General features: G+C 40.7%; 1 protein-coding gene across 8 annotated transcripts in view; it reads left to right on the top strand.

Annotated features, from left to right (window-relative positions):
- Positions 1 to 12,500, top strand: part of myo1b (myosin IB) — a 62,537-nt gene that overhangs the window by 8,466 nt on the left and 41,571 nt on the right. For 7 of the 8 annotated variants that reach the window (XM_038720165.1, XM_038720161.1, XM_038720167.1 and 4 more), the window contains 2 exons: positions 1,850 to 1,996; positions 5,833 to 5,948. In XM_038720165.1, the coding sequence (XP_038576093.1) occupies positions 1,871 to 1,996; positions 5,833 to 5,948 (242 nt within the window). In that variant the 5' untranslated portion in view covers positions 1,850 to 1,870. Of the gene's footprint in view, positions 1 to 101; positions 392 to 1,849; positions 1,997 to 5,832; positions 5,949 to 12,500 lie in introns of those variants that run through there. The other variant, XM_038720162.1, reaches the window with a different exon arrangement.

Genomic DNA, 12,500 nt, shown 5'->3' with positions numbered 1-12,500 from the left:
GCCAAATCAATACGTGAGCCGTCACTGGGAATGTTTTGGCACAATGCCATCAGACCGACACATTGCGCTAGTCAGCGGGCACAAAGGAATAGACCTCACTGGACTGTGAGTTGACAACAGACCTGCTTTGCACATTACTCTGGGTCAAGATGGAACTGTTGGTGTGTTTGCAGCAAGGCAGCCCTTTTTTAAAAAACATCTTAATTGCCAAAGAACATCAATCATTTTTCAGCATTCTCCCCCACCGTTCCCCTTCTTGTTTTCATGCCGGGTATAGGAGTGAGTCCTTTTGGAGCTTGAATCTTGCCTCCTACCAAGAGCCAGGCAACTTCTTTATGGGCCAATAACATTGTGCCCTGCAGGCGAACAGAAGCTGGGGAACAAGTGAAGTGTAAGTCTACACAGGGGATCCTTTTTATTTTTTTTTTCTGGGAATGCCACGCTGCTCCAGAGTTTCTACAAAAAGTTGATTTTGTTGATAGGTTTATGCTTTGCAGACAAAGTGAGGGTTTTGTGCTGAAATGTTGGGAGCTTTGAGTTGTTCTGTTTTGGCTGTCCACCAATTGTTTCAGATCACATACTGTTTTACCCTCTAATCCAGTTGTTTAATCCCCAAACATGAATTTGCCACGTCTGTGTCTACACTGTGTCTGATATTTGTGTGATATTAATCTAAGCAGAAATTGTGTTGTTTTTTTTTTCCTCCAGGGAGGGAGTAACAGATACAAGCTATAGTCATTTTGGGGGCTTCTTCTAATTTCACTCACATCTCTGCTGTATTTTAAAGATCTTAAACATCAGAGTACATTATAAATATGCAGCTTTGCCATTAATTTATTCTGCACCAGCCAGTGTCTGTCTCTGTTATGCAAAAAAAGACATCTGTACTAAGAGAGCAGTGAACAATAGATGACTACAGGGCCTCATCTGTCTGTCACAACTGCAGACATTGGGTTTTTAGTACAGCAAATCCCTGTATCAAGTTCCTGAATGTATCCTAGGCCCCTCTTTTATCTCGAGCCCTATAGCATTGGGATTACTGTCCCAAAGGAGATGGGAGGCAACACTGGACTGAAAACTGCCACCCCCAGCAGTGTCTTTGTCAGAGGGCACTCCGGCCCAGATCCTTTACCGGCCACAAATATTATATTGCTGCAACAAGCAAGTGGGGTGAAAGAAAGAAAAGAAGCTATGAAGCAGTTTACTGTTTTGGGGGCTATTTCTTTGATGCGAAAGAAGCCACGAAACAGGAGCAGATTCCAGCTGCGCAGACAACCAGAGGTCAAGGGCAAAGTTCCTTAGTTATGCAATCGCCTACGGGACATTCTCACGTGCCACAGGAGAACAAGACTGAATAGCCAATCAAAAGGCCCCGCTCCTCCCCCTGGAGTCAAACCACTGCTGTACAAACATGTCCACCCCGGAGTTTGTTTGCATTGGCTAAGTTTAGGACTGTTTATTTTCTGATCAGAGAATGCCTCTTAGCAAAACATTGCTGGAGAGCTCGCCAATAATGGACTACAAACCCAATATAATGGCCTACTAGGTGTAAAAGTGAGAGGTCTTTTGAACCAATGCTTGCTAGCAGTTTTTAAAAAATTTTTTTTGTTTTTTCCCACAGACTTTCTGGCGTGTTGTTTGTTAGCGCATTTCAGCCACCTCCTGTTCATCAGCATAATAGCGAGAAAGTAACGAGTGCTTGCATGTGCTTCATGTGTACGTGCACAATATAAACAAAACAGACTTGTAGCTTGCAGTGGTCAAAAACTCCAGGGTACATTTTAAAATGTATTTATAGTATGTTTAATTTACAGTATGTGTGATGTCTTCCTTCTGTATGTTTGTGCAGGGGGGGACACCTACAGCCAAAATGGAGGTGAAGACGTCACTTCTAGACAACATGATTGGGGTTGGCGACATGGTCCTGCTAGAACCCCTTTCAGAAGACTCATTCCTCGAGAACCTGAGGAACCGCTTTGATCACAATGAGATATACGTAAGTCTACCATTTTATATTCAAGTAACGATTGCATTAATATAACTGAACCCTATTCGAGTAGCAGTTTAACAATATTGTGTTGTATTAGACTCTTTTGCCGGGCCCTACCTCCAAAGACTGACACAGACGGCTTCCCTAAGGAAGCACACAGATACTTTTCATAACTCTATTGTTCCTCCATTCCCTTACTCGTTTTAGTCTTGGGTACAGAAGTGGCACAGAAACACAGACCGCAGTAACCAGCCAATCAATAAATCACATCACCGAGGAATGTAGATGATGCCTTTTTAAATGGGGCATGAAATCCACAGCTCAGGGACAAGGAGGGACTGGCAGGCTGGCTGGCTGTCTCTAGAAGAAGGAGGCTCTTGAGCTATCATCCCTGCATCAAACAATTGGTTGCGGGCTTTGTGCTGTGGCACTCCACGGTTCTTCCTCTGCTCTGCAGGTTGGCTACTCTAGACATCAGCCAAGATGATTACAGCTGTGCTCTGGTTACTGTTGGCTCCAAGGGCTCAGGGCCCAAGGGATGATGTCACCTCATATAGCAGTGATTGCCTTAGTGGTGCGCTAGATATTTTGTCGAGATGCAGCCCACATCCTGCTGAGGAATGGGAATAGTGTTTTCACATTTCAGATGCCCTCAATTTTCTGTCCTAAACTATAAGCTCAGAGCTTTTTATTTCCTGTGTGGCGCTGACCTAAATGTTGTGGAACTAGTTAAACATGCACAGTTGCGCTTTTTAAAATGTATTTATGTTTTACAGGCCTCAAAGTTTTCACTGTACTGGTGCAAATCCTAATATTTCTGACTTACATTTTTAGTTCGGTACTGACTGTCTATGAGATGAAAGTTAAAATGGCCTCTTCATGGAAAGGTAAATCCACATAGTCTATAATAGCAGCTTTTTTAGTGGCATAAGCTGCACCTCAAGATTGATGACCAGGACATGCGCTGTAGCCTATACTTATCCAATAAATCTGTGGTGCATGTGAATGTGTTTTTCCCTCATGTGGCATCATTCCTTACAAATGGCCCCAACCCCCACCCCAAACTATCATATGACAGCTCACAGCAGAAGAAACATGGCTTTGTTTTCCAGAGGGACAGCGGATTATGTATCCAATAACTGTGGAAAATCAAAGGGACTGAAAATCACCCTGTTAACTGTTGCCCTGCTTCTTACTGTGAGTTGCATGATTAGGTGTAATGCCCTCCTTTCCTTCACACCAAAATTGTAGCAGGATGATCAGTCTCCAATCTTTATCCCAAATGAATTCTTAGTACTTCGAAGTGTATCTAGCATCTACATATGTCATTTTAAAGGCTTTTCGTGACGGATGAAAAGATCAGGGTACCTACATATGTTTTGTACATAGTCTTCAACCCCACCGCTTTTAATTAACCATAACCCTAGACCCTTAACGCCTTTTCACACCTGCCATTTTCTTTTTTTAAATGAACTGAATTCATATGTGTGCTGTCTTGCATGCAGATTTGCTGAAGTGAACGCTTTTTAACATTGCGTTATATAAAGCTTAGTGGCAAAGAAAAATGAATTCATTTATGTAGCTGTTGGGCATGTGATGTATCATCCACGCAGCTATAATTTTAGTGACTTACCAGATGGATTTTTATAACAAGCAGAACAGCAGGTGTGGAAATGCAGAAGGAAGAAAACATACAGCACAAGATTACAACTACATGAAAAATATGAATTGGGTCTACGTAACATTATCGATCTCCGCTGATAGACATGCTGCTCTTTGAGTTTTGACTAAAATCCTGTCCAACCTTTTGTACTGTGGAAAAGGTCAAAAGATTGTAGAAGAAGAGAGCTGCATGACACTTTCAGTGGGCAGACAGCAGGAATCAAGAAGAAATAGAAATACAGACTGGATTTTGGCCCCATCAGTGCAACCGGAGCACAGTTATAATTGGAAGTTTAATTTTTTTCAAATCTGAAACTAATTGCTTCATATTTGATACGAGAGTTTAAAATGCATGAAAGTAACCTTTTGTCTTGTTTGTATACGATACATTTGTTTTGGATGTGGTGTGAAAAGGTGTAGAAGTAATGAGCCTTTTTGACACCAGTATTATGACTTGATCTGTATGAAGTTTCTTCATGAAGTCCCCTGCATGTTATGTGTTTGTTTTTTTTATGATCAGCAGAGGCTGAAAAATATAACGTTTTTTTGACACGTGTTTTCTGCTTTTGGTCAAGAAAAGCCCTCATTAACATGTGATGCTTTGTTTACATTGCACACACTCTTTCCCTATTGTACCCGTCCTCTGCACTTGAAAAGGCCTCATTTTGCCTCTCGTGGGCTATTGAATGGGAGGCTGTAGGAGGTTGTGGTGTTGCCACAGGGAAGGCCATGCTCCACTCTTGTCAGAGTGGGTTATGCAACAGCCATTACCATGGAAAGCAAAGAAAATGTTTCAGGTTGATGTTTCAAAGTGCTATCTGGGCTCTGTTTTGAGCGTAGGAGGATGAAGATGATGGCTGGTTGCATTCGCTTTCAGAAATATCTGACAAGTGTTATCTGTTGAACTGGACCTGTGTGGATGTTACATAAAGGTGTTCTTTTATATGAAACCAGAGAAATGGTGCTTTTTAGGTTTGTCGATGTGATTAAACAACCACCACTGACGTGTCAGATCTTGCAAGTTAATTAGATATTATGTAATTGACTAATGTTACAATGTTTTTGATGGGGAAACACTTAACCTAAATGGATTATTTCAGCAATTTGTTTTTAATTTTATTTTATCTTGAGTTTTAGGTTTTTGTTTACACCAGTTGCTAAACTCTAGGCCTGACGCTAATATACTTAAAGAGATAGTATTATGGTTTTTGGCTTTTTCCCTGTCCTTTTATTGAGCTATTTATCTTTTTTTGTGCATGTAACAGGTTTGCAAAGTGGGAAAAAGCCCAATGTCCACCCCAAATAGAGTTCCCAACTCCCACAGAAAACAATGCTCTGAACTGCCTGAAAACAGCTCGTTTGTAGTCCGGCCTTTACTTCCCTTTCTTGTGACGTCACAAGTAAATACATGTCATAATGCTCGCCGAACGACTAGTCCGACACGCCCTCAAAAACACCGGTGGGCTGCAGCACACCTCTCCTCTCCCTTCCAAACTTTATGGATGAAAGGTTCTTTTGTTACAGATTAATAACTCGCTACTCTTGCTCCAGTCATATTGCCAAGCTGGTCGGCAACATTTAGCCTACAGCTGAATCGAAGCTGTTTACCGTCTTTTCGCTGACCCGCCTTTCTCTGTTTCTGATTGGCTAGTAGTCCTTAACTAGGAACTGCGCATGTGCAACTCCCAAAAAGATCATTTAGAGACAAGATGTATCACTCCATAGCTAAAACAAAGCCTTCAACACAGGGTGAAAAGAGGAGCTGCAGCAATGTGCAGTATGACGACAAATATGTGTTTTTTGAAAATTAAACCATGTAAACCTGTTCTGGTACAACCCCTAAATAGGATTTGGAACCTGAAAATGAGCATAATACCACCTCTTTAAAGTACATAAACAGCCTGGCAACAGCTTGACCTCGTTGCAGTCTGTGTTTACTGCCTACCCCCCCAGATTTCCTTGTTTTTACGTGTCTTTCGCTTCAGGCATTGCATGCCTCGACAAAGTATTAGGAATACACAGCTGGGAAAAGCTGACGGGCAAAATTACTCCCACCTATGCTTAACAATTAACAACAAAATGGACAGAGGAGAGGAAAAGTTGAAACCAGTGCTCTTGTTAGAAACTGACAAAATGCAATGTGGATTCACACTGTTTCCTTTTTCTTCTCTCCCCCCTAGACATATATTGGCAGCGTGGTGATCTCCATGAACCCCTACAGGTCCTTGCCCATCTACACGCCAGACAAAGTGGAGGAGTATCGCAATAGGAACTTCTATGAACTTAGTCCACACATGTGAGTCCACCTCCCTGGTCCTCTCCAAAACCATCTTGTGTTTATGTGAATTGTCTGTCCTGCTAAAGGCTCAGGGGGAACTAGAGTTTGACAGTGAGGTTTTCAATTAGGTTGGCACTTCATAAGAGGGTTGTTGAAGGCTTTGTTGGTCAGAATTTTTTTTTGAGTGGAAACTGTCATCTGTCTGTTGAAGATACAGTGTATTGCAAACTCTGTAAGGATTATCAATTTGAAGCCAGTGACATGTGGGGAGGGAGGGAGGGGGGGGGGGGGGTGATCAGAGGGACACTAGCTCTTGTATGGAGAGTCAGTCTGTCACTTCTGCTGGCCATTCAGCACTGTGGCATGCCATCTGTCCATTGGCAACATTAAGTCAACATTGCTGTGAGGCTGCCAAGATAAAACAAAGCCCAGTACTCGTCAATTAGCCTGCTGTGTCTCTAGGCTGCAGCAAAACCCCTCAGACGGACTGAAAGAGCGAGAGTGCCCCTGTCCCAGAACAGACCTGCTCCCTGCAGACAAAGCAAGTCCCTCGGCTTTACTTTACTGCCAGCTACACAGAATTGACATAACAGTTTCAGGCTGTTTTGACCTGTTTTCTTTCTCTTTGTTTTCCAGTGCCTGTCTCTACCCTCTTTTCTTCTTTTGTTCTTTCTTCATCTACTGGTAGGGACTACTGAGTGCCTTGTTTTAAAATGCATCAAGTTTTTTTTGGAGGTGTCTTGATTTACCTGTCGCCCACAACAGATTCCCCATTCAAAATAAAAGTTCTGTGCTTGCTATGTTCTTTTGTTTGCTTCAAGCTGGGACAGAGAAATGACCAGGCACGTGTGCTGGCTTTGCTGGTAAACAACACAGCTCATTGCACAGACCAGCTTGCTGATAAATGCCTTAAACGAGAACTGGAAGTCGATGGAGGAAGAAAACCGTTTTTTTTTTGTGTTTTTTTTTCTGTAAAATCCTTTTGTTAAAAACTTGCTGGACTGTCTTTTGAACCAATATTGTGGAAACACTGATGCCAAAATTCCCCCATGTGTTCCCAACCAATTATTCACTTCTGATAGTTTGGATGTTTTTCTATGGATTATCATTTTGGACCCAGAGAGTTTACTGGCCTCATAAATAAAAGTAGGCAAGAACCAAACATCTAGATTACGAGAAAGTTCATTTAATGATGGTTAATATTGGAGCATTTCAAAAAAATAAAATGTTTCTGTTTGGCAGTGGTCAAACATGTTCAAAAATGGTCTTTCATTACCACAAGATAATTTGGATAGTTACCGTAGGCTAAAGGCTAAAATGCCAACCATTTGTCAAAGTCTTTGCAAGATCATTTTCATACCATACTGAGGTGAACTGAAACTACCTTTTAAAAAGGCGGGGATGTAAACTAGGAAATCACTGTATGAGCTAAACATGCAAAAACACTGGTATAGTCCTTTTTAAAGCTAACGTTCAGCTCTTGAGTCAGAAATGACAGATGTAATGCTTGTTGCCTGCTGCTCCAGGGACATTTTCTTTTATTTGCACAATATTCAGTGACTTCTCTTGTGTTGTTCTGAGCTGTTACAACTGATCTGGCTGAAACTTCAAAAACCAAGACAATGTCTAGGCCGTCAGACAGGTTGAAGGAGCCACGCTAAACCAGAAATGTGTCTTCCATCACATGCTTTGTGAAGCTGCAATAGAATACACACCCAGAAAATGTTGTGTAGAAATAATTGTGTTAAAAAAATAAAACCCCTAGAAATAAGCCTACTTTCCTCTCTGTTCTACTTCTGCATAGTGATGGATGACTTGGTTAGAAATAAGCAAAAACGAATTATTTCAATTGACTGACATGTACATCCTCTAAACATGTTAAAATCATCTTACCATTACTCTTTAAAGAACATTTAGCCCTGTTTAATAGCTCCTGTACAAGACCTAAAATGCAAATGGAGATTGTTTCAACATGCTCCGTAAATTGATCTTAATCCTCCAGTTAGGCCATCTGGACCAAGCTTTGTGGCTTTGCATTGATCATCGTGTGAAACCCTCAGTCCTGTCAAATGCATCCACAATTCTTGTCAATTTTAGGCAAACAAAATTGCTCTGTTATTGCAGTTCATGTTACCTCTATGCTAAGTTAAATACACACACAGCTCTCATAAGACATTATTGAAGATAATTGGAAGGCACACAACAAAGCTAGAGTCTACCTGCTTCCACAGTTTGTGAAAAATTAAGCTAATGTTGCCTCTGTATTAAGCACACAGAGCGGAGGTTAATGTTGATATATTTTATAAACTCAACTAACTTCATATTCCTTGAACATTTGTTTTCCCATTTTGTGGACTTATCATCCAAAGTATATACAAAGAATATGAGCACATACAAAATTTGGACTTGCCTCGAATACATTAAAGTACATTATCCTAGAAGTATCTGGATAGTTGTGGTTTGGAAACTCATTTGAATGTTGTAATTTCAATGTATTTGACTTAACTGGAATTCAAATCAGAGCAGCGAGCATGCATTACTACAGGTGATTTGAATGCATGATTTGCATGATTTGTCATGCTTTAGGTACAACACAAATCTTTTTTTTTACCAAAAACTATGCATGAATATCTGGGATACTGAGATGACACAAGTTTTAGCAAAAATTGGTTCACCGGTTAGATTTTTTTGTGTGCAAAAAGATTTGATATGAGCTAAATGTTAGTTTTAGCCTTATTGCTAAGCCTATGTCTGAGAGAAAATTCATTTAACTACTGAAGGACCAAGAAGGCATTACCACATAGACTATTCCTTGAAAGAAAACGCATAGGAATTTAGTGTCCAGTCAATATTTTAAAACCAAAAGTGACTTCCAATTCCTCATGATGTTTCCAAACCAGAAAACGTTTGTTTTTGATGACCCTGTTCTTTTGCGTGGCTGAGCTACAGCTGGTTGAGGGGCATTATTACCGCTGTGGTATTACCACATCAGTGTTGGGCTTTAATTAAGGAAACAACAGGGGGTCCTTGGAATCTTCCTCTTGTCTTTCATTAGACACTTCAACGGTATAAAGTCAGCAGCTCAGAACAGGTTGCTTCAGTCAAGGGTGTTTGGATATGCCATAGTCCCTAAAGATGTTGTTGGCCCTTGTCTATAAATCCCTTTTGACTTGGGCAACTCTGTGCATCAACATTGACCAAAAGACTAGTCATTTTTTTTTTCTGATGTAGGGCTAAGCAATAAGGCTAATCTGTATCATCATAAGTTCAAATTTTTTTTTTTTTTTACAATTAATGATAATTAAAAGGTTTGACAGTATTTGATCTACGGTCACCTTCCTGAACTAATAGCATTGTGTGATCAGCTGAAAGAATATGTAAGTATGATGTGTGTGTATATAAGCATTGTATTAGCCGTTATCATGTTGTATGCTGTTTCATGGAAGTTGGCTAAACTTTCTTGCAAAAATTTGTCACCTGAATGTTTGCTAAGATAATAATCTCCCAGCCCAATGTAACGATCTTCAAAGCTTTGGAGACACTTTTGCTGAACATATTGAAGAGTAAAAAGAAAGTCATGTCATTAGATTAGTATTGGTGAATGGGGGCTACTGACTTCATTAAATTTCTCACCTTACTGTTACTGCAGGGATATTTTACAGAGCAAATAACAAGCAACAGATAACTGCTCAACCCTTAAACCCCATTTAAAACCAGCACATACCCACACTCAGAGTGTAAAGAACACTAACGTGTCGATCAGCAGCATCCACTTGGGAGATCAATTTTATGTAACCTCGTCATGGACAACACCATGTCAGAATGTCACAAATCTGTTTTCAGTGACTTTCTGACAGTACACAGTCAGTCCCACTGTAAAGAGCCATGTACAGTGACAAAATGTCAGCTGATAATGTCAAACACGTGCTGTCCCCCCCCCCAAAAAAAGAGAGAAATAAAAGAATCACTGGTCCTCTGTTCTCAGAACACACGGCACACTCTGTGTATGTTCTTTCATTGTCTAACTTGGTGTTGTGGGAATTGTGTAAGCATCCTGGTTGGTCTGTTTGGATGAGATGAAAAATTAATGTAGCTTACAGTTATTGATTAAAGCCAGGAAAAGGTGCCCGAGCAGGATTAGTTTTGTAAAACGTGTTGCTTTTGGCTCACCCTGTGTGTCTTTGTATCTCCAACGAAGTCTGAAATACCATGTGTATGTGCGGCGCTGCTTTTGTGTCTTTTGAGTACTATTAGGGGGGTGTGTTTGTGCATTGGGGGGGGGGTGTACATCAGCTAGTGGGAGAACTGTAGCTGGCCCCTTGCTCTAAAGTTGTCACTAGACCAATTGACGGTTAAGTTCCATCAAGAGACCAGTATACCGTGTAGGGGTTATATTCAGACAGCAGATTTATGCAATTAATCTGGAAAAAAATAAAACAACAAATCATAGACATGCATCTACTGGTCACACAACCATGACAGGAAGCTTGTTATAATGTACGCCACAATAATCTAATATCTGGGGATTGTCAGGAAATTGTACCATTTTAAATACAAAAATATTGTGATATTGAAAATTTTAAGACATGTCATTGGCTTTCTTTGGTTTCCTTTTCCAACGTTTATTCATAGTTCCAGAGAAATGCATCATTTCCTCTGCTGGACAATTTAGCAAAATGCTCTCTGCCCAGATGAGGCACCTCATAATTAACTGGCAGGTGTTTTGCTCCCCTCTACACAAAGTCGAAGCATTAGACATGAACTAATTAGTGGTCTTTCACCATGCACAGCAGCATTACAGATGGCCTGGAGGCATCTTTTGTATGTCCCTTGCCATCCAGGCCAGACACAGATTGAGAGTGTGTGTGTGGACGGGCTGCCAGCCTCATGTCTCTAGGGTAGGATCGTATTTCCTCGATGTTTAATGAGGTATTGAGACCCCCAATGCTCTCAGCGCTCAATACGCAGTGCATTGGCTACAGCAGGTCATCACGACTGCCTAATGGAGCAAAGAGTGCAAGGCGTATGTCAAGGTTTTCAGCTGTCATGCACATGGTTATGACAGCTTGACTGTGAAATTTGCTTTGTTATACAGTGTTGACATCCAGGAATATTATCTCCCCTGAGTGGTTTAATAATTCTCCTTCCTTAAGATGCGTGCGTCCTTGCAATGCCTCATCATAGCATGCCTTATGATGATAGCCAGGTCACGTGCCCTTTTTAGTCAGTTTGTCAAAGATATTTCCTTTGATCTTGTACAACTACAGTATTACTACACTGTACATATACATTTGTGTGTGTGTGTGTGGCTCTCGCTCTCTTGGCTAAGAACATGAAGTATTGATTTGCATTAAATCATTAATTGTAGTGTATAGCAAAATTTCCAAGTGCAAGAACTGCCATTTATGATCAAACAGTAGTGCTTAGCATTTGACACTCTAGCGTGTTTGTCACACCGGCATCACTACAGGCTATCTTTCAATCTGATGCCTAGTTTGTTAGAGTAAATTGATGCTATATTGTGCAACACTCCCCAACTACCCATTTGCATTAATTTCAAATCTGTCAATCAATAGACATAAGACTGGGTGTGGTTTTACATGCAGGATGTTGGGTTATGATAAAATAACCATGGTAACTTATTGCTCTGTCCGTGGGATGGACTTTGGAGCTTTTTACTGCATCATGTCATCACACTTGTGTTTACCTTTCCAGGTGTACTGTCAGTTGGAACAACTGATCAAAAGGCAATAAGTAAAAGTTTAATATGTCCATGTAGGATGTATTAGGGTTTTTCCCAAATACATTTGTCCCTTTGGTTTCTATTGGTTTAAAACTTTAAAAAGTCTGCCTTGAAATGCTGTTTAGATTAATGAGTTCTTCGTGTTGAAATCGGCTGTGTGAATGCATGCTGTGTTGTTTTGCAGCAGACTGTCAGCTAACATCTAAAACTGTAGAAAACTGATTGCACAGCAAGCCCTTAATAAGCCATATGGATGTTCGTTATAAGAGTCTTGTTTGATGTCCTTATGTCTTAATGTCAAAAGATGGAAAGGCACATCTTTTGTAAAGTAGTACACATTTATTATTTTTTTTATCCATTGCAGCTGCAGTTGTTTGATAATAAGCTTATGCCACATGTACGCTGTACAATGTTTTCAAGGAGGCGTAAGTTGCAGCACAGAACCTGTACGTAGGTAGATTAAGTGGGCACTTGTTGAAATGGCATTTTGACTCAGGTGGGTAGAGTGAGTCCTCTCCAGAATGTGTGTTGGCGTAATGGTGAGCTTGGTGAACTTGGAGAGTGTGTGTGTGTGTGTGTGTGTGTTCCTTTTTCCACCTACGTCTTCAAGCCGAGAATAAAATGCAAATGTATTAAAATGGAAAATGCTTCCATTATAATCAATTGGTGCATTTATTCATACAGGCAGCACTCACACCTCCTTGGTTAGGTAGATACACACACTAGTATACACACACTCCAGGTCTCTTTCTCCCCCCGAGCTTATAGATTTTGAAAATGTGCTTATTCTGACATTGGAGGGAATAGACCAACCTACAGTTCCCTCC

The sequence above is a fragment of the Micropterus salmoides genome, unplaced genomic scaffold (genome assembly GCF_014851395.1).
Source record: "Micropterus salmoides isolate LMB-PRFRI ecotype aquatic unplaced genomic scaffold, ASM1485139v1 Ms_hic_scaffold_15, whole genome shotgun sequence".
Classification (NCBI taxonomy): Eukaryota; Metazoa; Chordata; class Actinopteri; order Centrarchiformes; family Centrarchidae; genus Micropterus; species Micropterus salmoides.
Note: the sequence above shows the minus strand (reverse complement) of the source record. Positions and strands in the feature narration are given on the sequence as shown.